General features: G+C 38.2%; 1 protein-coding gene across 7 annotated transcripts in view; it reads right to left on the bottom strand.

Moving 5' to 3' along the window:
• MCTP2 (multiple C2 and transmembrane domain containing 2) overlaps positions 1–25,297 on the bottom strand; it is a 254,048-nt gene that overhangs the window by 24,205 nt on the left and 204,546 nt on the right. For all 7 annotated transcript variants that reach the window (XM_053581767.1, XM_053581769.1, XM_053581768.1 and 4 more), the window contains one exon: positions 2,619–2,728. In XM_053581767.1, the coding sequence (XP_053437742.1) occupies positions 2,619–2,728 (110 nt within the window). The remainder of the gene's footprint in view (positions 1–2,618; positions 2,729–25,297) is intronic.

Genomic DNA, 25,297 nt, shown 5'->3' with positions numbered 1-25,297 from the left:
TAATAGGAGCGTTGAGCCTTGGGAGCCTTCCTAGGCGGCAGCTGGACAGAACAGTGCTCTGTTCATGGGCTGAAAACACATCTCAGGCATGGACACCACAGCTGTGCTGGGCACAGATGCCCCTCAAGACTACTGCAGAGTTGGGGGCCTGTTTTAATCAGTCTGCCTCCTCCTCTCATCAGACCTATTTCCTTTAACCTTATGAACTACACAACAGCCACACTTGTCTTTTAGAGATGTCCAAGAACAGAGGCGGTTGTACCAAACGACGTGATCTTCTTTCTTCAGCCCTGACCTCACTCTGTATCCTCTTAGCCTCCTTGCTGACAGTACATCCCTCCACTCATTTTTTTTCATTGACTTTTTCCATCTGTTCCAAGCCTTGCATGAAGTGTCTTATTTCCAAGTATTGTCACCCTCTTCCCCTATGGCATGGACCTACTAAATCCCCTACATCTCTCTGTATCTACCACTGTCTTGAGATTTGAGCCTTTGTACAGGGCTCCCACCTACTGAAGCCCCAAGTGTGACTCTTATTTCTACCTATCCGGCTGCTTCCAAGCTACTGATAAGTGGTTGCTTCTTCAGAATGGCCCACTCCTCAGTCATCTTCTTTTTGGGCTGCTAAGACCTCTCCCTTAGAACCCAGTCTTACCTCTATCTAGCTCCGGTGCTACTGAATTCTAATCAGCTATGACTGTTTCTCTCTCTCAGTAAAAAACAGATCCCTGGAAGATAGTGACATTATAATGTTGTAGTGAAGAGGAAATATTCAAACTCAAATTCAAATTCAGTCTCATGGCTTATTGAACGTGTGATCGTGGACTACATGTTTAATCTGAGTTTCAGTTTCCTCATCTGTAACGTGAAGTTACTAACAATCCTCCTCCACGGGGTTGTTGAATGATTTACTATAATTCCTCTGAGTAACTGCTGCGTATAACAGGCTTGGGACGTGCGTGGCTGGCACGTGGTTAGTGGGTATTGTCATTGCTGCTAATGGATACATTTCTCATTCTCAGACCAACTCAGTGCCTGAAACTCAGTAACTGGTACTTGAACGAGTGAATGAACTGAGGATTATAATGCTGTCCTCATCATTTCATTATTTCTACTACATCTGGTTGATTATTTTTGAAGGTAAGTTCAGGAATCATTTGTTGATTTATATGAAACCCAGAAAAATAAGGCACGTAATATTATAAAATAATACACACACTATAGTTAAAAATTCTGTTCCAGGCTGGTGCCTGTGGCTCAGTGAGTGGGGCACCGGCCCCATATACTGAGGGTGGCGGGTTCAAACCCGGCCCGGGCCAAACTGCAACAAAGAAATAGCCGGGCGTTGTGGCAGGTGTCTGTAGTCCCAGCTGCTCGGGAGGTTGAGGCAAGAGAATTGCCTAAACCCAGGAGTTGGAGGTTGCTGTGAGCTATGATGCCACAGAACTCTACCGAGGGTGATAAAGTGAGACTCTGTCTCTTAAAAAAAAAAAAAATTCTGTTCCTCTTTTTCTTCTCTTGAGATATTAAAAATAGGATTAGCAATGTGTAAATTCAATAAAAACTCACCAGATTTGTCTAAATTTGTGGCTTTTAACCTACATAGAGTGTCCATAAAGTTCATGAGTGATTTGAAATAGCCAACTATATGGATACCTTGTATTTTTAACAAAATAAACACACTTACTAACTTCATATAAATAGGCATTTGAGGATAATTTCATCGGGTATGCAACTGAGAAAGATTAGTGTTCATATAAGGTTTCATATTAACTATTCATATTCCCTGCATTTAATATACAAAAGTTTCACTTGGTTTTTAGCACTAAGTTCGAGCTCTTCTTTACCCACGCAATTCCAAAACAATATCTTCTTTCCTTACAAAAGCTGGAATGATCCATATAAACAAGACTAGTAAGCATTAAATTTTAGAAAGAGAATGGTTACGACAATTCTGGATTAAAGGAGGAAATACGTATGTTAATAATTTGAAGGAAATTCTCCCTGTTCATTGGTGCCAAATGAAGACCATGTTATACAGAGTTCATAACATAAAAAACAAACAAACAAAAAAAAAAAACATGAGCCTTAGAGCCTTTCTGGCTCTGTACAGACAAAGTTTGTCAGCCCCTGACTAAGACATCCATATACACGGTGAATTAACTTCCTGTTTGTCCTTCCATAAAGCAACTTCTGATGTACTATTCTTCAGAGATTTGAAAAAAAAAAAAATTATTCAAGGAACTTACTGTGCTCTGTGGTCCAAAAGGCTCCTTTAGAGCATACTTGCTTCCCTTTTTATTTCTGAATAGGATAACTTTTTTTCTATCTATAATTTATCACCCAAACTGGGATATTTTTGAGAGGAAAGGAGATACTATTAATAATTATGGTGGGATGACTTGCATAAATTGGGCAACGTGGTCACCCCAGTTCTGAGGCACCACCCAGTGTGAAGTTGGCTCAAAGAACAAGCAACCAAAGTCAAAGGGGCTTGCCCAACATGGCTTCGTTTGTTTTGTTTTCCCATTTTCTGATCCCACCTCCCTCTGCCCTTCCCCTACTGTGCCTGCAGTAGTGAGACCCTTCCAACACCATGACACAAATTGAAAACTTACTTTTTAATTCGTTCTCCGAAAGAAGCTACTTCCTCCAAGATGTTTTGAACGGTTGAAACAATATCCTGTACCATATAGATTCTCTCAATTAATCCCTTTTTCTCTGATTCCTAGGAAACATAAAGGCAAGATTTTCCTTAGTTACCTCATTTCTTATATCATCTTGCTATCAAAAATATATTAAGTTATAATGTTTTTTACCAAGAGTGACCCCAAGAGATAAATCTTATTTTTTTATAACTTAAATATTTATAAATTACAAAAAAATTCTCTGTCCATTCATTTAGATGCTACCGCTCACAGTGTGCAGGCCTGTGTCACTCCCTCAATATTGTGAGGTGATAAATGGAAACCTCACAGAATCGGCGGCTTTATTTTCTTCATTTTCCTTTGGAGGCTGCAGCTTCCCTCAGAAAGCTCTTCCATCCTGTCTTCAGAAGGTTCTTTTGGAAGCTCATTCCCCATCATACCCCTTCAGAAATACTCCCAGCAGGTAAGGACATTGCGTGTTAGAAATACCGTAGAGATATGTCTAAGCACTGTGACTTCTCAGTCTGACTCTGCATTTTCCACATATTTTAAATACATTGTAGTCCTGAGGATTGGCAAGTTAGCCCTCTTTTTTGGGGAACCACCTCTGCACAGAGCCTGCAGCTAGAAACAAGCTATTAAGTAACACAATAGCAAACTGCTGGGGCTGCATCCTACCCTGGTTACTCCCCACCAGGGTGCTCACCTTCTGACTGGGATTTCCTTGTGAAATTAAAAGTAAGTCCATCTTCCCCAGTCTCCATTCTTCATGCGAAATGGAATTCAACTAATAATATTATCCTTACATTGCTTACAGAAAACCTCCAGTGTTATTTTACCATGCTAAGTAGCTAATGTTTATAAAAATTATCTAGAAACCCAAATGCCAGAGAAAAGAAGGTTCCCTAAAAGAGTGGTATGTTTACTCTATTTCTTATATTCTAATCCTACGTTCTAGCTCCTCTATGAACTCTTCAGTAATCAGGAATTTAACTTCTGCCTTTCTGGGTTGTTGTAGACACTATGCCTGAATTATTCTAAATTGTTGAGTGGACACTTCTAAATGTAAGAGGGCATTTTTATAATATTCTTTATGTTTCAAAAGGAAAAAAATCATTTTCATCTCATATTCTTTGTCCCATCAAACTAAAGCAATGGATGGAGGGATGGGGGGAAGAAGCACCCAGCAACCAGTAGGGAATGCTAGAAAAAGCACCAATATGGCGGATTGGATAAAAGATTTAAACCTAAGATGTGAAACTATAAAGATCCTTGGAGTGAGTACAGGAGAAACACTTAAAAAAATTGGCCTGGGAGAATATTTTATGAGGAGAACCTGCGGGCAATTGAAGCTATACCAAAGATATATTACTGGGATCTGATTAAACTCAAAAGCTTCTGCACAGCCAAGAACACAGTAAGTAAAGCAAGCAGACAGCCCTCAGAATGGGAGAGGATATTTGCAGGTTATGCCTCTGACAAAGGTTTGATAACAAGAATCCACAGAGAACTCAAACTTATTAATACAAAAAAAGAACAAGTAATCCCATTTAATTGTGGGCAAGGGACTTGAACAGAAGCTTCTCTAAAGAAGATAGGCACATGGCCTACAGACACATGAAAAAATGCTCATCATCTGTAATCATCAGAGAAATGCAAATCAAAACCACTTTGAGATATCATCTAACTCCAGTAAGAGTAGCCCACATAACAAAATCCCAAAACTATAGATGTTGGCATGGATGTGGAGAAAAGGGAACACTTCTGTACTGCTGGTGGGAGTGCAAGCTAACACATCCCTTTTGGAAAAAAGTATGGAGAATACTCAGGGATCTAAAAGTAGACCTGCAGTTTGATCCTGCAATTCCTCCACTAGGTGTATATCCAAACGACCAAAAATCACTTTATAACAAAGATATTTGCACCAGATTGTTCACTGCAGCTCAATTCATAATAGCCAAATCACGGAAGAAGCCCAAGGGCCCGTCAACCCATGATTAGATTAACAAATTGTGGTACATGTATACCATGGACTATTATGCAGCCTTAAAAAAGAGGGAGACTTTATCTCTTTTAAATTTACATGGATGGACTCGGAACATATCCTACTTAGTAAAGCATCTCAAGAATGGAAGAAAAAAGATCCAATTTACTCAGTACTATTATGAAACCAATTTACAATCACTTACACTTTCATATGAAGAATAGACCACAACTATGGCCCAGGATGAAGCGGGGGGGAGCTGAGGGGGAGGAGGGAGGTTAAATGGAGGGAGGGTGAATGGTGGAATCACACCTATGGTGCATAATGCAAGGGTACAGGTCAGATCTATTAAGTCATAGAGTATAAATGTCTTACAATAATTAAGTAAATGAGACGAGGTATATATTAACCAGTGTGATATAAACACTCCTAATTCTATATGAAATCTGCACATTGTACCCCACAAATGCATTAATGTATACATGATCTATGTGTTTATGATTTAATAAAAAAATATGGTGGAAATTTCAGAAAGCACCAACTTTCCTTCTTTCTATCTGCTCTTGTTTATGACTCTTTTTGGCTCAAACACACTAAGGAGCGGCAGGGGTTAGAATGCATCATTGTCGCCCCCTCTCCAGTGAAGGGTACTGGGGTGTTTGAGTAACTTCATAACCATCTGGTCTGTGATCCTTTATGCCACTACTCTGTACAAAAGAAAAATCAGGCTCATTGTTTCCTCTTATAACATCACACTTGGAAGACATTCTTACTTTCTCCTCCTTACTTACTAATCTAATTATTCGAGCAGTTTGCATTAAAGATTAGCTATGCTACCAGAGCAAACTCATTCATACTCAGCAACCCACTGGCATCTATAAATGGGCACAATGGTGAAAACCCATCTCTGTCTGCCCCCAAAATATTCATGTTTATAAAGGAACATTTGAAAGCACTGGAGAATTTGACCCAAAGGGCAAAAGTGGCTTCCTCTTTTCAGTAACATGGAACTGAGGTCAAAACAATTTCTTGGAGAATGACTCAAATTTCCATGTGGTTCAATTTCATAAGAACTTCCTATTTCAGTTGGCTGATTTTTTTTTTCCCCTGTGAAACACTTGAATAGTGAGGATCTGGTTGTGAACAAAGTGTAAATTAGTACATCAAAATAAGTTATCTTACAAGTACTTTTACTTTTTAATGAATTGACCTTTTAGTTTTAATATCCAATATCCAAAGACTAAAGAGTCCCACTATATCTGGGACTATATCCCACTATATCTGGTAACAATAATTTACCATCCAGACCTATATTCTTTTAAGAATGAAAATAATTGGAATTATTTTGTGTTTAAAATATTTGTTAATGAACAACTTGGTTTTATTATACTGGCAGATCTATAAAATTATTTCATTTTTATAAATACATTGCTTCAAAATAAAAAAAATTTTACTGTATTAAAACAAAATAAATTTATATTGATTATCTGAATGTTTTTAAGTGATACATAAAAAATCATTTGCGGTGTGTATTTATACATTTTAGTTGGCTTGCTAGCTGTATCTGTCTATAATCTCATATGAGGATTACTTTTCAACAGACTGTACTCTTTAATACATATCTTTTCATTTCTAAAATTTTATAAAATTGGTCCTCTTCAGAGTTGCAGGCAATGTTCATTAAATTGCCACCTTAACTTTAATGAAGAAATACTCTTTCTACAAGCACTTAAGTACCTTGAAAACTCACAACAAAAATGGGACACGTGGAGAATACTCTCAGGTCTATTTACAAATACTGAAATCTGTATATACTTCAGCCCAAATATTTTCAAATGCACTATATTTTTGCATCCATTCATATGTACTGACTCCATCAAATATTTTAAGACAATACATTTGAACATTTAACAAAATTTATGCCAAAAAAATCCATGGCTTATTTATCCTGTTAAATATCAATGATTTTCCCACAAATTGAAATAATCTAAAGCACAACTTTAGAATTTAAAAACTGAATCATTCAGTGTTTGACCTCACATATTTTGCCAGCTTTTTTATTCACTTTCACTCAAGAAAAGCTTCCAAAATTAACCTGTAGAAGACTTTTTCTCTATATACTGAATTTCGCAATTAAGTTGATATTCTGTTCACATCTTTTGATGGAAGGTAAATGAACAGCTACTTTGCCATTTTTCATACATGTATAATGAAACCTTGGAATGGAAAATGAGATTAATTAATGTGGAAGAACAGTCATTTGATCTAAATGAAAAGTCATGATGCATAAATATATAAATACTCATTTTTAGCTATCTGTGTTAAAAGTATGTTTTCAGAAACAGTTTGCTTAAAATAATTACTTTCTCTCAAAGTAGCTATGAAGGCTTTTTTAGCAAGTTTTTTACTTAGGCTGACATGTCAGTGACACGGCCAGGGCTACAGCGTGGAGAGAAAATGTGAACAAATGCTGATCAGTTTATCAAGAGTTATCTTGATTGGAATATCAGCACTTGACAGCCATTAAATATGTACTCTTTGTATCTTTATTATGATTTAGTGAAAAAGCATTATAAAAAGAAAAAAGTACAGGTTTACTCAATGAATGAAATACAGCATTCTAGTAAGAATGTTCAGACTTTTTCTTATTAGTGGGACAACTTAAATTTTCCATGTACTTATCACACACCTACTCTATAATTTCTCATCTTTTCCACCACCATTCTGAACATGCAGCTGCATTGCAGGTTTCAATTCTTATAGGCCATGACGCAACAGGGTGGTAAATCAGGTGCTGGATGGGGTGCAGGCATCACATGCTTCACTACAGCCGGAGACAAGACAGAGATAGATCATCTGAGAGCACTTTGTTTAATTATGACTATCCAAAAGTTTTCCTTAAAGCTGGATATTAATTGCCCAGCTCCTGAAAAAGAGTCAGGAGTATAGAGATGGGACATTCCTGGTTGTCAGATTTAGCTTGGTGTTAGTCTTTGAGAGTTCTGGTCTCTGCATATATGTATCACACAGGCCACCAGTAATGACCACAGATGAAGCTGAAAGGATAAATTGAAAGTCTAAGAAACTTATCCCAGGGTGGCGTCTATGGCTCAAAGGAGCAGGGTGCTGGCCCCATACACCGGAGGTGGTAGGTTCAAACCCAGCCCCTGCCAAAAACTGCAAACAAACAAACAAAAAAAAAAAAAAAAAAGGAAAGAAACTTATTCCAAATTGTTGGAATATAAACCTAGTTTAAAAAAGGGGATAATTAGTAAATGGAAACTTCCTTGAAAAATAAGAACCTATGATGAACCTAAATCAGTTTTTTTTTTATTATTATTACATGGTAGCTATGTACATTAATGCATTTATGGGGTGCAATGTGCTGGTTTTATATACAATTTGAAATATTTTTTTTTTTTTTGAGACAGAGTCTTACTTTACCACCCTCAGTAGAGTGCCAGGGCATCACAGCTCACAGCAACCTCCAACTCCTGGGCTTAGGTGATTGTCTTGCCTCAGCCTCCTGCGTCGGTCGAACTACAGGTGCCTGCCACAATGCCTGGCTATTTTTTTGTTGCAGTTTGGCTGGGGCCAGGTTTAAACCCGCCACCCTTGATATATGGGGCTGGAGCCCTACTCACTGAGCCATAGGCGCCACCCACGATTTGAAATACTTTCATCAAACTGGTGAACATAGCCTTCACTGCACTTTCCTAATTACTGCAATCCTAAATCAGTTTTTCCTAGAACTCATTTGCACAGAAACCAATTCTTTCTAGAGCATTCTTCATGTTTCAAACCCCCTTTTAGAGTCCCTGCATGAGTCATTTGCTAGTCTCCCATGAAAAGACCCATCTGAGGGCTGTTATCTTCATTAGTGGCAAATGAAGTTTCTGTTCTCTGAATGGCTTTAACAACGGCCTTTGCCCACATCACAAAGTCCCAAAACTGCAGATGCTGGCGTGGATGTGGAGAGAAGGGAACATTTTTGCCCTGCTGGTGGGACTGCAAACTAATATAGCCTCTTTGGAAAGCAGTATGGAGAATCCTCAAAGAACTCAACATAGACTTTCCATCTGATCCCACAATCCCATTACTAGGCATCTACCTAGAAGAAAAAATCATTTTATCATAAGAACATCTGCACTAGATTGCTTCTTGCAGCTCAATTTACAACCGCCAAGATGTGGAAACAACCCAAATGCCCATCAACCCATGAATGGATTAATAAACTCTGGTATTTATATACCACGAAACGCTATTCAACCCCAGAAAAGATGGTGAGTTTACATCTTTTGTATTAACCTGTACAAAGTTGAAGAACATTCTCCTTAGCAAAGTATCTTAAGAACAGAAAAGTATCCAATGTATTCAATACTAATATGAAGCCAGTAGATGAATTAATACATGCCCACACAAGAGAAAAAACTCAATTTAATTCACATTGGAGGAATTAAAGGGGGAGAAGATAGGGAAATTAATGTGCTCCCACCTAACAGGCACAACGTAAGGGTATACGGCACACCTCCTGGATGTGGGATACAACCACAACAGGAACCACACTTAATAAACACAAAACTGTCACCTCTCTCATTCTGAAATTAAAAAAAAAAAAAATGGCCTTCGGGCATGATGTGTTTATTAAGAAATGGCAGCTTCTATGCTACATGAAGATTATATTTTCATCACTTGAATGTTTCATTAGTATCTTCCCTAACTCCCTTATTCTGCTATACCCTTTTTGAACTGGTAGACCAATGACTAAGACCGGACTGCCTTATCTGGCCTGTGTCCTTGGCTGAGTACATCTTGGTGCTGCTACTGCGCTTGCTTGATGGAGAAGCAAATGGATGCGGGAAGAGAGTAGCGACCCGAGTTTATAGTAGCATTACAGGATTAGTTACAACAACCCAGGAAGTAAGTGCTTAGAGCTTGAGAGAAGAGTGAAAGGCCCACCTCAAGCTAGATGGCTCTTGGGAAGCCTCTTCCTAAGCGCTCCAGTCTACACTGACTACCATCTTTGTTCTCTCAATTTGCAATACATCTCTGCCCTTTTAATCATCCGGATAGCAGGTGCTCTTTACACTCTCTGCACTGTACCATTTATGGCTTTTAAAAAAGATACTACTGATTTTGTGGGTCCTTTCTAATTATATCTACTAAGATACCACACCAGCGGACACATAACAAAGCTTTTGGTATTAGGATTTCCATTTATAGGAAACTGAGGTCCAGAGGGGTAAAGTGATGTGTCTATAAATAACAGGGTATGGAGTAAGAACTGGGTTCCACACTAATCCTGTCATCTGCTGCCAAGTGATCATGACAAGTTCTTCACCTTCTTTGAGTCTCAAGTTGGTTATCTGAGAAAAGAGTGTAATCCTTACTGTGATTGGAGTGTTGGGAGAATTAAACATTATCACACATGTACAGTAACCAGTATATTCGAAGTAGTTCATAAACATAAGGTCTTTCCCCTGAAGAAGGCAAAGATACAAAAGGAGGAACAATCTCTTTGTCTAGTTTGAAGAATACTAGGGTTAATTTAAGTTTCAAGACAAAACAAAACAAAACAAAAAGCTCTGCCAGGACAAGTCTGCTCATGTTGCCCCGAGTTGCATGGAAGATCATCTGCAGCTCTATCTGCATCATGCTGGCTTTATTTACACATTTCAGATTGAACCGGGGAATGTGCTGATAACAGTTTAGCGAACACAACATTGCATCTGCTGCTGCTACCAAATTGCCTAGGAAGAGTTAACAGTGATTCATTCAGAAAGACAGAAGCGCTGTCACCTGTGCTTGTGTTTCCCCTCACATGGAAAGTCTTCCAATTTTTAGAGAGAAATGTGTAATAAAAACAGTGGTGGCCACTGGTGTGATTAAACAAATGCACAAGGCAATTGTAGCTAAACACACAGTTTTAGATTCCCATGTGAGTATTTGAAAAATAATGGGATTTTACTTCCCATTACAAACCTGAAAAAATGTGGAGGCATAAAGTACAGTTCCCATGATTTAGGGTCGACCTTATAAGCAATCAAGCATCATCAAATAATAAAGGAAAGCATGAGATTTTTTTCAAATCTAGAATCAAATTTCATTAGAGTTTTTGTTTTTCAATACACTAAAGAGTGGCACTCATTGTAAGAAAATGATAAAAAAAATTCTATTTCATAACCCCAAAATGAATATCATATAAAGATGAATACAGGACCATTTTTTTCACTGTCCATTTGTTTATAAAATATCAAAAGGATTGTATCTTTCTAAGTTTTAGAAACAGTTGAACTAAGAAAAAATAATGTGTCTGTATTATGATATAGTTGTTCTTTCCCTAGAAACAAAACCAAAAAAAAAAAAAAAAATCAGAAGGCAAATCTTTTCCTTCCTTGCCTTGCCGATGTCTCCAATGAGTTTAGCACTGGAGTTGCAGTAAACTAGCTCTGAGCCTCTGGGAGAGAATTAACACAATCAAAATGCATTTACAACTGAGAATTAATTATATAATCAGTATGTTACTTTAAATCTTCCCTGCATGTTCAGATTTGGAAAAATTCTCATTTCTTTACTTCTTACCCTAAGCAAAATTAGAGACATAGTCCTGAACATTGATGATGTCAGATAAAATCCTTTTGACATGCTGAAAGAATTGAGTAGTATTTGCCATAGAACACACAGAATTCCCAAAAGAGATCAATGCAAAAATTTTGTCTCAAGATCCTCCCAGCTATTTCAGCCATCTAGACTAAAGATGCAAAAATATACCTTTAGACTTTAAACAGGAATATGTTTGGTCTGTTTCATCCCACTGAATATGCAAAGCCCATAATTTAAAAACTTGAAAAATTATAAACATTAGAAATAGACTGAGTGGCATTTAGCATGAAAAAACTCCTCAGCGTCTGTCATAACAAAGAATTAGAAGCGATATTTCTGATACATGAGATTAAACATTGTTCCTGAGGAATCCTGGCTTAATGCACTGGGAACTGTCTTCACAATTTCTTTCCATGAGGCATTCTGTGGGCATGTGGACGCACACACTCTCACACAGTGAACTCCGTGATGCATGTTATTAAAACAGGAGAGGGGGGAAATCTGTACTCTTCCTGGAGAGTACTTCTTCCTCGAGTTCTTTTGCGTTGGGAAATGAACACAAAACTGTATTTGGATTTTAAATCAGTATCATTTCTTTTTTGTTTTTTTTTTGTAGAGACAGAGTCTCACTTTATGGCCCTTGGTAGAGTGCCGTGGCCTCACACAGCTCACAGCAACCTCCAACTCCTGGGCTTAAGCGATTCTCCTGCCCCAGCCTCCCGAGTAGCTGGGACTACAGGTGCCCGCCACAACGCCCAGCTATTTTTTTTTTTTTTTGGTTGCAGCTCAGCCTGGGCCGGGTTTGAACCCGCCACCCTCGGTATATGGGGCCGGCGCCTTACGGACTGAGCCACAGGCGCCGCCCTAAATCAATATCATTTCTAAGTGGTTTTATACTGCTCTATCTGTTCATCACATAAGCACTTAAACCCTGTGCTGGTATTTGCTTTTTTTGTTTTTTAGTCTGCAATAGGAATCTCAGCTACTATTACAGGGATGAAAAAGTAGAAGGAATGAACAACAACTTCAAGGGGAAGACACTCATAAAACAGTGGGAAAACTAGCAACAATTCAGAAAAAAAGAATTATTTAGAATTCAGACCCTGGATAGATTTACTTCATTAAACATTTCTCTGAGCCAAGAGACAGAAGGCCGTGCCACTGCAAGGTAAACAGAGAAAAGGGTTTTCTAGAACTATTACTACTGTAGATAAATATATAGGAAGCTGCAGTTGCTGATTTCAGCCTTGTGCATGCTTTAATTTTCTCCCGGGTGGGGAAGTAGGGAGGGTATAAGATATTCATGTAATAAAGCAATGCAGCAAATAATTCTTGCTACCCTAAGATTCAGCCCAAATATGACCCCATTTTAGCATCCCTGATGCATGAAACTGGCTTTACTAAGAGCACCTTGTTTATGGATGCAAACTCATAGACTCTCTGATACAGAGAAAACAATAACTGTTAGCAAAATAATGCACAAGAATGAGCCAATAAATTAATGACATGTTACTTTCACAACAATATAGCACGGTCAAAAGTAAATAAGATTTGAGTTAGAAAGCTGGGCTTGCATTTGGCTCCTCTTCTGGCTGAGGAATCTCAGACACATTCATTTCTCTTGACCTTAGTTTGTTAATTGTTTTTTTTTTTTTTATTTTGTTAATTCTTAGAATAAAATAATATCAAATTAAATATTTTAATATGGGTACTAAATGAGCTAAAACATAAAAGCAGCCTTGCAAACTTGGAACATTCTAAAAATATTAATATTTGTCTAAATTGTTTAGACAATTCTTACTCAAAATGATCTTTTTTAAATGATTGCTTTTACTTCATTTAATATTTAATTCAATGGATTACTTTTCCCTTGAGGTAAAAAGCAGTGTCTTCACTTTCCTATCAATTATTTTATAGATTATCAATTATCCTGTAAACTCACTGGATAATTAGCACTTAGGGCAAGAAACAAAAACAGATGGGGACTTTATTTGCAAAGACAGAAGCAGCAGCTACTATTTTCAAAAAAAAAATAATCACTTCTGGATCAATGCTATGCAATATCTGATGTATTTTACTTCTGGATGATGTAATGATTTTAGGCAATGGGAAATTAAATACCTAGATATAGTACAGGTTACATAAATATATATTTTTTATATATAATATATAAGTATATATTATATATTATTTATATATTAATATATATACATATTTACATATTAATACGTAATATATATTTTAATATATTTAATATCTATTTAATATATATTTACATAAATATAGTACAGGTTATATATATTTTATATAATATATATTTTATATATATTAAATAAATATATATAAAAATACCTAGATATAGTACCCCTTATCCAAAGTGCGTGCAAACAGAAGTGTTTTGGATTTCAGATTGTCTTGGAATTTGGAATATTTACATTTTACTGCTTGATTACCCAATGCAAAAATCCTGAAATTCAAAAATGTTCCAAAGATCATTTGCTTTGAGAATCAGAGCTCGAGAAGTTTTAAATTTTGGAGCATTTCAGATTTTGGATTTTTCAGAATAGGGATACTCAACTTGTATAGTCTACATATATTCTGTCAGATAGTATGTATTAACTGAGAGAAAGATAATTCATTTAATTTATAGACTGGTGTAACGTTTCACAGTATTGGGGAGAAAACAGACCAAGAACACATTGGAAAGATCTGTGACTAGTGGGAATGTCAGCGTGGTGCTAAGTAGGCTACTCTGAATAATGCTACAAAAGCCCATATTAATATCATAATATTTCTGGATTACTTCTAAAGGTAGTGAAGTCAAATATTTCTAAGAAGGAGGTTTGATTTCGTTAAAGTAAATTTGAACAAGTGGATATGTTAAAGTACTACAGGAAATTGGGAAGACATCTCCTTCTCATTCAAAACATGCATAAACTGATAATTTAGAATCGGCTGACATCCACTTTACTATTAAAGGCTTGAAAGTAAGATAGTGAAATGTTATCAATTAAATCACTTTATCACCCCCCAAAATATATTAAATCAAATTTAAATGATATTAAATCAAAATTACTATTTACTTTTTTCTCCTGAAATTTAACCATAAGCAGGTCCTCTACATTATGCTCTATGAACAAGTTATATACCCCGGAAAGTATGAGTGTGTGCTCACAGACACTGTTGACCATTCAAAGTACTCTCTGGCTTTTTAACTTCTTAAAAATGCCACACTTTATCTTCAGTAAGTACTACTGCTTATGCAAGGGTTTGAAAAAAATAATCACTAATCACATCAAGACTGTGTTCTGGATATTCTTACAAAGGCACAAGGGAATCTTAAGTAAAACTACTTCTTTGCAATTGTGAGTTGAGCTGCTATAAACATCCAAGTGCAAACATCCTTATGATAAAATGATTTTTTTCTCTTCTGGGTAAATACCTAGCAATGAGATTAAGGGGTAACATGAGAGGTCTATTTTTGAGGATTTGCTATACTTCTTTCCAAAAACCGTATTAATAAAAAACAAACAAAAAACGTTGTACCAGTTTGCAGTCCCACCAACAGTACATGAGTGTCCCCTTGCCAGCATCTGCAGCCTTTTTCATGTATTTGTTGGCCATTTGTCTGTCTTCTTGAGAAAAGGTTGTATAGTATACCTTCATATTAATGTCAACCCCTCCCCCCCCCAAAAAAAAACCCTCTTCTATTAGATTGCAAGAAGACTTCCTCCATAAACAGCAGTCTTCTCTGGTTAGGAAATCATAGATCATCTCTCTCTCTGGGATAAAGAAATGGGGAATGAACATGATGGACTTAGCCATGTCACACAAAAGACTCCTCAGGTTAATTCACAGTGAGAACTCCTTCTAAATATATATGCCATGTGCCTCTCCAGGTATGGAGGCCATGCCAGGGTGATCATGAGGGGACTAAGCAAATTGAATGGAACCACATTTTAAACACTGAAATTGATGATATAAAATGTACGTAAGTTTTAATAACATCTTAATTTGGGGCAGTATAGTTAATAGTATCCATTTGCACCCCTCCATTATAAAACATCCCTCAATCAACAAAAAAGTATTGGATGTTTCCCCTTTTCTTACAGTAACATGCCCATGTCTGTTTTTCATCTATAACTGATATAAAAGGGTGATTTTTGTTTCTTTACAAATACTGTCAGTCAACTGTGACCTCATTAATAGTCCTAAAAGAACATTAAATTCCTATTTACTGATAGTCTAGTTATAAATAAACCAACCTACAATGCAGGCATCACAGTAAAGTTTCTTTTGGATAGCAATAAGCAGGGTTTTTTTTTCCCCCTTTTATTATATGCCCTTATGAGTCCTTCTTCCTGATGTTAATAGCTAATGCTGAAATAGCCTATGTAAGTGATTGTTGGGCTGGAAAAAGAAACAAACTCTAATACAAGTATTTATACCTTCAGCAATGAAAACAAGATATTATTGTCTTGCCTGACCTTTCCTAAGTATGGGATACAACATTTTACACAATAGTTTCTTGGTTCATGCTTCAATTACTGACCTTTACTGGGTAGAAAATTAATACAATTTTCATTGTAATCCATCCATACAAATAAGGTTCACACAGAAGGATTCCACATACAGAATCTAATACAAATAGGAAATGTCAACTGATTGCTGTTGGCTGAACTTAGCCATTATCTGTTTGTTCTGGAGACCCCAGAAAACTGTACTTGTTATAAGCAATTTCTCACATGGGCCTTTGGGTGTTAGAGGGATTTCCTCTTTTCAAAGTTTAGCCTGGATATTTCATTTCCTAAAAGCCAAAAAGCTAGTGACTTTGTAAGTTCTGAACAAGTTATCACTGAAAGTCCACAGAAGAAAAGGCAGAAACATTGTGGAATCGAATCTGGTTTCTAGTACAGGTTTCTACCATGTACCCAGCACGATGAGGAAGACCAAGAGGCCGCAGTGATGTAATTTTACAACAATCCACGTTCCAGATGATAAAAGTATGACAGACGCCAGACTATGTCCCGGTCTGTGCGCTGGAGACAGACAGAGCAGTGAAGGCACTCATCTCCGGAGGAGGCTCCAGCACGCTTTCATCTTCCACAGTCATCTGTGATGGTACGTGGTGGGACGGGGCTCTAGCAGTTAAAGAGTGTCACTTTCAAGATGGATAGTTTAGGTAGAAAGGAGTTTCTCTCCTCTTCTGGTTTTGAACAGAGCGGCTGTGTGTTTATCATTTATAAACAATTCATCTCTCGCTGGGTGTGTTACAGTTCCCAGAAGCAGAGTCTGTCACGTCTTATACGCAACAGAAGCCAGAAGGCAGAGTGGATAAGATCTTTGTGCAGCACACGACAGTGAGCCGTCACCCTGACTGTGTGTCTGTGTCTGCAAGGAACAATCTCAGGGATGGAGGCCACCACACATGGGGAGGAAACGTTACCTTGTATATAGTAACACATAATGTGGATGGGCACTCAAGAAGTCCTAAAGTTGAAAATCCCTCCAGTTTACAAATCCCTTAGAGAAAGGAGAGGAAAGGAAACAGCCAAGGGCTGAAAAGTGTGCCAGTCTCCCCTCGTAAGAGAGGGGTTGTGTTAAGCAGAAGCGTCATACATACAAGTCAACATTCCATTATGTACGGATTCCTCTAGAACATTTCATAGATGTATGAACTCGAGGAAGCAAAACAATCATGGTTATGCCGTGTCTATCAAAAGGCCCAAATGAAATACATTAAGTAAAAAACGGATTGAGAATTTGCCCTGGAGGGAAGGAGGAGAGGCTTAGTGCTACCCCAGTCAACATGGGACAGGCTGACACATGGTTGTGGTCAGGGCCATGCCTGCCCGAATGCAAGAGCTCCCAGGCTCATTCCTGCAGATGCTGCCGCTCCAACTCTCCCCTTGGTCATGCTTGCCCAGAGAGGCTGGAAAGACAGCCCAAGTGGCTCTATCTCCAGACCAGACCCCACATCAATGGTAGACTAGATCTTGAAAGTCACTGTCTAGGCTTTACGGACTAACTTTGTTGTCTGCTAGTTACTAAATATCACCATTTAATTCATTGTCTTATTGGTGGATTCTCTCCTTTATTAGACAGGCCAAAGATACCTGGCCACAATTATCTCTAAAGGATGGAGGGCACCTTCTTCCACTGGTGATTCATTTAAACAGGTGTGGCAAAACAGAAAAACAGATGCCTTATACTCAAAGCCTTGGTTTATAAATATGTAGAACATTGCCTAGTATGAGATTGTCACATAAAAAGAAATATAGATTTGGACTTTGCCATTGATTCTCATAAAAATATTGGAATTCCCCGAGTGATAGCACAGGAGAACATCTTCTATTCTAATATTTGCTTATATCCCCCAGTTCTTCAAAAAGCTTCAAACTTAGAAAGACAAGACAAGGAGAGCAAGATGGCAGCCGAGTAACAGCTTCCTTGCATCTGGACACCGTGACTCCGGAAGATAGGACTCCAGGCATCTCTGGCTGGTGGGATCTGCCTATCATCACCCCTGTGAGGATACAGAGAGTCAGCGAGAGACTTCTGGACCCCAAGAGGAGGACTAAAACAGTGGAAAACCGGAAAGTGGTCGCGTGTGTTCAATCGGTCTAAACCGGCCCGCAACTGTAAGTACAGTAGCAGCGAGACTGCAAACTGGAAAGGCCTTACCTGTGAACTGTTTTGGTGTCTTTGGACTTGGCACTCAGTTGAACTGCCTTGGGGAGAGCCTGAGCGGGAGTGCGGAGAACTTTGGCCGTTGTCTAGGGCGCCAGTCTGAGCCACTGAGCCAGACGGAGCTAATAGTGTTTGGCTGTGGGCCACAGGGAGCCATTGTGAGCGATCTGCCCTGGCAAGCTCTGCCCCCAGGGTCGCAGAGCTAGAATTGGGTGGGAGCTGGTAACCCAGCAACCGAGTAGCCTAAGGGTGGGGTCTGAGCTGCCTTGCAGCCCTAAACCTCAGGGGCAGAGTGAGACCGGTTTTGGCACACTGGGTAAGTGGATAGCCACTTCAGCAGTGATTCCAGCGACAAGCACTTCCCTGGGAAAGCTTCTGCTCAGCCAGTGAACAAGTTCAAAGTGCCTTCTAAGTGGGCTGAAGAGAGATTTAGGGTGTCTACCTGCTGGGGTTTGAGAAATCAGCAGCCTCCAGTCGTATCAGAACTGTGATTAACATCTCATACCCCAGAAGACCACATGTTGCCCAGACAATATTCAATAACATATACATACTGCTTTGTTTTTGGTTGTGTTTTGTTTTTTCTGTTTTTTTTTTTTTTTGGTTTGGTTGTTTTATTTTGATGTTGTTGATGTTGTTTTGTTTTTTAATTTCAACCTTTTCCATACAGATCTTTTTTCATTCTCAATTTTTCTAGTTTAATTATAATTTCCCATTGCTGCCTTTTTTAATAACTAGAACTTCATTTTTGCTAGTGTTTCTACCGCTATTATTTGGTTTTTCACCCAATTTTATCCTGTAAAGTTTTCTGTTTGCTTGTTTTGGTTTGAGTTATAGCACTTTTGTCTTTCCTCTCTACTTGGTGGAGGTGGGGTACTGTGTCTGATCAGGTTAGCAAACAGCTGCTGACCTCAAGGGAACCACCCAACTGGGCACCCCCAGAAGGTGGTTTTTTCAAAGGTTGTGTCAAAGTACCCTACCATACACCTATATTGCTCTGTCTCCCTCTTTCTGTGTCTCTCTTCTTTTTGTCAATATTCCTTTTACCCACCCCCTCTCCTTTCTCTATTTTTTTTTTTCTCTTCACTCGGACCTCCTTTCTTTCATCCCTTTCTTGCTCTTCAACCTTCTCACCCTTCTGGTCCTGTACCAAAAGGACTCATCGAACTCTTAGTCCACAGGTACGAGAACTTAAAGAGCAAGAGGAAGTGAAAGGAAAATTAGGGCAAGGAAACAGATAAAAAAAAATCACTCATGAGGAAGAATCAGCAGAAAACTCCAGGCAACATGAAGAACCAGTCCAGAACAACCCCGCCAAGGGACCATGAGGTAGCTACTGCAGAGGATTCCACCTATAAAGAAATGTTAGGAATGACAGAAAGGGAATTTAGAATACACATGATGAAAACAATGAAAGAAATGATGGAAACAATGAAGGAAACTGCTAATAAAGTGGAAAATAACCAAAAGGAAATCCAAAAACAGAATCAAATAAGAGATGAACGATATGAAGAATATAAAAAGGATATAGCTGAGCTGAAGGAACTGAAACAGTCAATTAGGGAACTTAAAGATGCAATGGAAAGTATCAGCAACAGGTTAGACCATGCAGAAGAAAGAATTTCAGAGGTAGAAGACAAAGTTCTTGAGATAACTCAGATAGTAAAAGAGGCAGAAAAGAAGAGAGAGAAAGCAGAACGTTCACTGTCAGAATTATGGGACTTTATGAAGCGTTCCAACATACGAGTTATAGGAATCCCAGAAGGGGAAGAAGAATGCCCCAGAGGAATGGAAGCCATACTAGAGAATATTATAAAAGAAAATTTCCCAAATATCACCAAAGATTCTGACACACTGCTTTCAGAGGGATATCGGATCCCAGGTCGCCTCAACTCTAACCGAGCTTCTCCAAGACACATTGTGATGAACCTGTCCAAAGTCAAGACAAAGGAAAAGATTCTGCAAGCTGCCAGGAGTAAGTGCCAGTTGACCTACAGGGGCAAATCCATTAGAGTGACCGCAGACTTCTCTAATGAAACTTTCTAAGCAAGAAGACAATGGTCATCTACCTTTAATCTACTTAAACAGAACAATTTCCAGCCCAGAATTCTGTACCCTGCTAAGCTAAGCTTAAAAATTGACGGAGAAATCAAATCATTTATAGATATACAAACATTGAGGAAATTCGCCACAACAAGACCAGCTCTACAGGAAATACTTCAACCTGTTCTGCATACTGACCACCACAATGGATCAGCAGCAAAGTAACAACTCAGAAATTAAAGGACAGAACCTAACCTCCACACTGATACAAAAGATAAAACTAAGCAATGGACTCTCACAAAATAAGATGAATAGAATACTACCACACTTATCAATTATCTCGATAAATATTAATGGCTTGAATTCCCCACTGAAGAGACATAGATTGGTTGACTGGATTAAAAAGCACAAGCCATCCATTTGCTGTCTGCAAGAAACACACCTGGCTTCAAAAGACAAATTAAAACTCCGAGTCAAGGGTTGGAAGGCAATTTTTCAGGCAAATGGCATTCAGAAGAAAAGAGGAGTTGCAATCTTATTTTCAGATTCATGTGGATTTAAAGCAACTAAAGTCAAAAAAGACAAAGATGGTCACTTTATATTGGTCAAGGGAAAAACACAACAAGAAGATGTTTCAATTCTAAATATTTATGTATCATTTTTAAATGCTCCCAGATTCTTGAAACAGACCTTACTCAGTCTGAGCAATATGATATCTGATAAAACCACAATAATAGGGGACTTTAACATTCCTCTTACAGAGCTGGACAGATCCTCTAAACAGAAATTAAACAAAGATACCAGAGATTTAAATGAGACCCTAGAACAACTGTGCTTGATAGACGCATATAGAACACCTCATCCCAAAGATAAAGAATATACATTCTTCTCATCACCCCAAGGAACATTCTCCAAACATTCTCATCACCCCATGGAACATTGATCATATCCTGGGACACAAAGCAAATATCAACAGAATCAAAAGAATTGAAATTTTACCTTGTATCTTCTCAGACCATAAGGCACTAAAGGTGGAACTCAACTCTAACAAAAACACTCGACCCCACCCAAAGGCATGGAAATTAAACAATCTTCTGTTGAATAACAGATGGGTGCAGGAAGAAATAAAACAGGAAATCATTAACTTCCTTCAGCATAACAACAATGACGACACAAGCTACCAAAACCTGTGGGATACGGCAAAAGCAGTTTTGAGAGGAAAATTCATCGCTTTAGATGCCTACATTCGAAAAACAGAGAGAGCGCATCAACAATTTCACAAGAAATCTTATGGAATTGGAAAAAGAAGAACAATCTAAGCCTAAACTCAGTAGAAGAAAAGATATATCCAAAATCAAATCAGAGATCAATGAAATTGAAAACAAAAGAATCATTCAGAAAGTTAATGAATCAAGGAGTTGGTTTTTTGAAAAAATAAATAAAATAGATAAACCATTAGACAGACTAACGAGGAATAGAAAAGTAAAATCTCTAGTAACCTCAATCAGAAATGATAAAGGGGAAATAACAACTGATCCTACAGAGAGAACTGGATGTCTACATGTAAAAGACTGAAACTGGACCCACACCTTTCCTCACTCACAAAAATTGATTCAAAATGGATAAAGGACTTAAAGTTAAGGCATGAAACAATAAAAATCCTCCAAGAAAGCATAGGAAAAACACTGGAAGATATTGGCCTGGGGAAAGACTTCATAAAGAAGACTGCCATGGCAATTGCAACAACAAAAAAAATAAACAAATGGGACTTCATTAAACTGAAAAGCTTCTGTACAGCTAAGGAGACAATAACCAAAGCAAAGAGACAACCTACACAACGGGAAAGGATATTTGCATATTTTCAATCAGACAAAAGCTTGATAACTAGGATCTATAGAGAACTCAAATTAATCCACAGGAAAAAAGCCAACAATCCCATATATCAATGGGCAAGAGACATGAATAGAACCTTCTCTAAAGATGACAGATGAATGGCTAAGAAACACATGAAAAAATGTTCATCATCTCTATATATTAGAGAAATGCAAATCAAAACAACCCTGAGATATCATCTAACCCCAGTGAGAATGACCCACATCACAAAATCTCAAAACTGCAGATGCTGGCGTGGATGTGGAGAGAAGGGAACACTTTTGCACTGCTGGTGGGACTGCAAACTAGTACAACCTTTTTGGATGGAAGTATGGAGAAACCTCAAAGCACTCAAGCTAGACCTCCCATTTGATCCTGCAATCCCATTACTGGGCATCTACCCAGAAGGAAAAAAATCCTTTTATCATAAGGACACTTGTACTAGACTGTTTATTGCAGCTCAATTTACAATCGCCAAAATGTGGAAACAGCCTAAATGCCAACCAACCCAGGAATGGATTAACAAGCTGTGGTATATGAACACCATGGAATACTATTCAGCTATTAAAAAAAATGGAGACTTCACATCCTTCGTATTAACCTGGATGGAAGTGGAAGACATTATTCTTAGTAAAGCATCACAAGAATGGAGAAGCACGAATCCTATGTACTCAATTTTGATATGAGGACAATTAATGACAATTAAGGTTATGGGGGGGAGGAAAAGCAGAAAGAGGGATGGAGGGAGGGGGGTTGGGGCCTTGGTGTGTGTCACACTAATGGGGGCAAGACATGATTGCAAGAGGGACTTTACCTAACAATTGCAATCAGTGTAACCTGGCTTATTGTACCCTCAATGAATCCCCAACAATAAAAAAAAAAAAAGACAGACAAGACAAGCATCTTTGGCTATTCATGATGTGCCCCTATCAACCACACATGAGTTCATGTGAAGGAAGTAACTTTTCAAAAGCTCCTAAGGATGAGGGGCTGGTTGTCAGGGGGAACCAAACCTGTGACTTGGGGGCTAGAGCTTTCAATCCCCTGCCCCACGCACACGCAACCTCCCAGGAGGAAAGAGGGGCTGGAGAGATCAACTTAATGACCAATGCTCAGTGATTGTATCAATTATTCCTACATTATGAAGCTTCCATACAAAGAAGCTTCCTGGGGTGGTGAACACTCAGAGGTGCTGGCAGGATGGTGTCTGGCTGTCTGGAGGAGTGCAGGAGCTCCCTGTTCCTCCCCTCACCCTTGTACTATGTCTCTTTCATTTAGCTCTTCCTGACTTTTACCCTTTATAATAAAACAGAAAATGTAAGTGAATATTTCACTGAGTTTTGTGATACAATCTTGGACCTTATCTTACCCAAGGAGAGGTTGTGGGAACCCCCAATTTACAGTTGGCCAGTCAGATGGATAGACGCCCCAAATTTGCAGTTGTTATCTTGACTGAATAACAGGTTTAAAATAACACAAGTTTAAAATAATTTCATTAATTCTTGTGATTTTTCTTTTGTTTTTTTTTTGAGTATTGCTAACCTAACTTTATTTATTTATTTTTATTAAATCATAGCTGTGTACATTAATGTGATCATGGGGCACTATACACTGGTTTTATAGACCGTTTGACACATTTTCATCACACTGGTTAACATAGCCTTCCTGGCATTTTCTTAGTTATTGTGTTAAGACAATTATATTCTACATTTACTAAGTTTCACATGTACCCTTGTAAGATGCACCATAGGTGTAATCCCACCAATCACCCTCCCTCCGCCTATCCTCCCCCCTCCGTGCCTTCTCTCTCCCCCTATTCTTAGGTTATAACTAGATTATAGCTTTCATGTGAAAGCCATAAATTAGTTTCATAGTAAGGCTGAGTACATTGGATACTATTTCTTCCATTCTTGAGATACTTTACTAAGAAGAATATGTTCCAGCTCCATCCATGTAAACATGAAAGAGGTAAAGTCTCCATCTTTCTTTAAGGCTGCATAATATTCCATGGTGTACATATACCACAATTTATTAATCCATTCGTGGATCGATGGGCACTTGGGCTTTTTCCATGACTTAGCAATTATGAATTGGGCTGCAATAAACATTCTGGTACAAATATCTTTGTTAAAATGTGATTTTTGGTCTTTTGGGTATATACCTAGTAGAGGAATTATAGGATTGAATGGCAGATCTATTTTTAGATCTCTAAGGGTTCTCCAAACATCTTTCCAAAAGGAATGTATTAATTTGCAGTCCCACCAGCAGTGTAGAAGGGTTCCCTTTTCTCCACATCCACGCCAACATCTCTGGTCTTGGGATTTTGTGATATGGGCTAATCTTATTAGAGTTAGATGATATCTCAAAGTAGTTTTGATTTTCATTTCTCTGATAATTAAGGATGATGAGCATTTTTTCATATGTCTGTAGGCTGTGTGCCTGTCTTCTTCAGAGAAGTTTCTGTTCAAGTCCCTTGCCCAGCCTGCGATGGGATCACTTGTTCTTTTCTTACTTACATGTTTGAGTTCTCTGTGGATTCTGGTTATTAAACCTTTGTTGGAGACATAATCTGCAAATATCTTCTCCCATTCTGAGGGCTGTCTGCTTGCTTTACTTACTGTGTTCCCGGCTGTGCAGAAGCTTTTTAGTTTGATCAGGTCCCAGTAGTGTATTTTTGAAGCTGCTTCAATTGCCCGGGGTGGTCCTCCTCATAAAATACTCGCCCAGACCGATTTCTTCAAGGGTTTTCCCTGCACTCTCTTCTAGTATTTTTATGGTTTCATGTCTTAAGTTTAAATCTTTAATCCAGCGAGAGTCTATCTTAGTTAATGGTGAAAGGTGTGGGTCCAGTTTCATTCTTCTACAGGTTGCCAGCCAGGTCACCCAGCACCATTTGTTAAATAGGGAATCTTTTCCCCACTGAATGTTTTTAATTGGCTTGTCAAAGATCAAATAATGGTAAGTAGCTGGGTTAATCTCTTGGTTCTCTATTCTGTTCCATACATCTACCTCTCTGTTTTTGTGCCAGTACCATGCTGTTTTGATCACTATCAATACTTGTGATTTTCTTTGGTAAAACACCCCATCATACACTTCAGCTTGCCTGTGACTTAATATTCAGGACTCTTTCACTCAGAAACCACTAACATCAATTCATCAAGAAGAAAGTTGCCACTATCACGAAAACGTCAATTTCCTTTTAAAAATAAATATTAAACTTTATTATTTGCCTGTTAGTAATCATCTCAGCACAACAAATAAAATATACTTTATAACCTGCCCAATTTGCTTTAAACAGGCAAAACCATCTGGTCCACTCAATTAATTTTAAGGCTCTTTGTGTCACAGAGCCAGTGTTTTTGAATTAATTTCTATTCTGTGGGCATTTCGATTGGCTACTTACTCTTAAGGTCCCCCCTCTCCTAACCTTCCCTCTCCCCCATGCCTCCTACACGCT

This window comes from Nycticebus coucang, chromosome 2, assembly GCF_027406575.1.
Source record: "Nycticebus coucang isolate mNycCou1 chromosome 2, mNycCou1.pri, whole genome shotgun sequence".
NCBI classification, from domain to species: Eukaryota; Metazoa; Chordata; class Mammalia; order Primates; family Lorisidae; genus Nycticebus; species Nycticebus coucang.
Note: the sequence above shows the minus strand (reverse complement) of the source record. Positions and strands in the feature narration are given on the sequence as shown.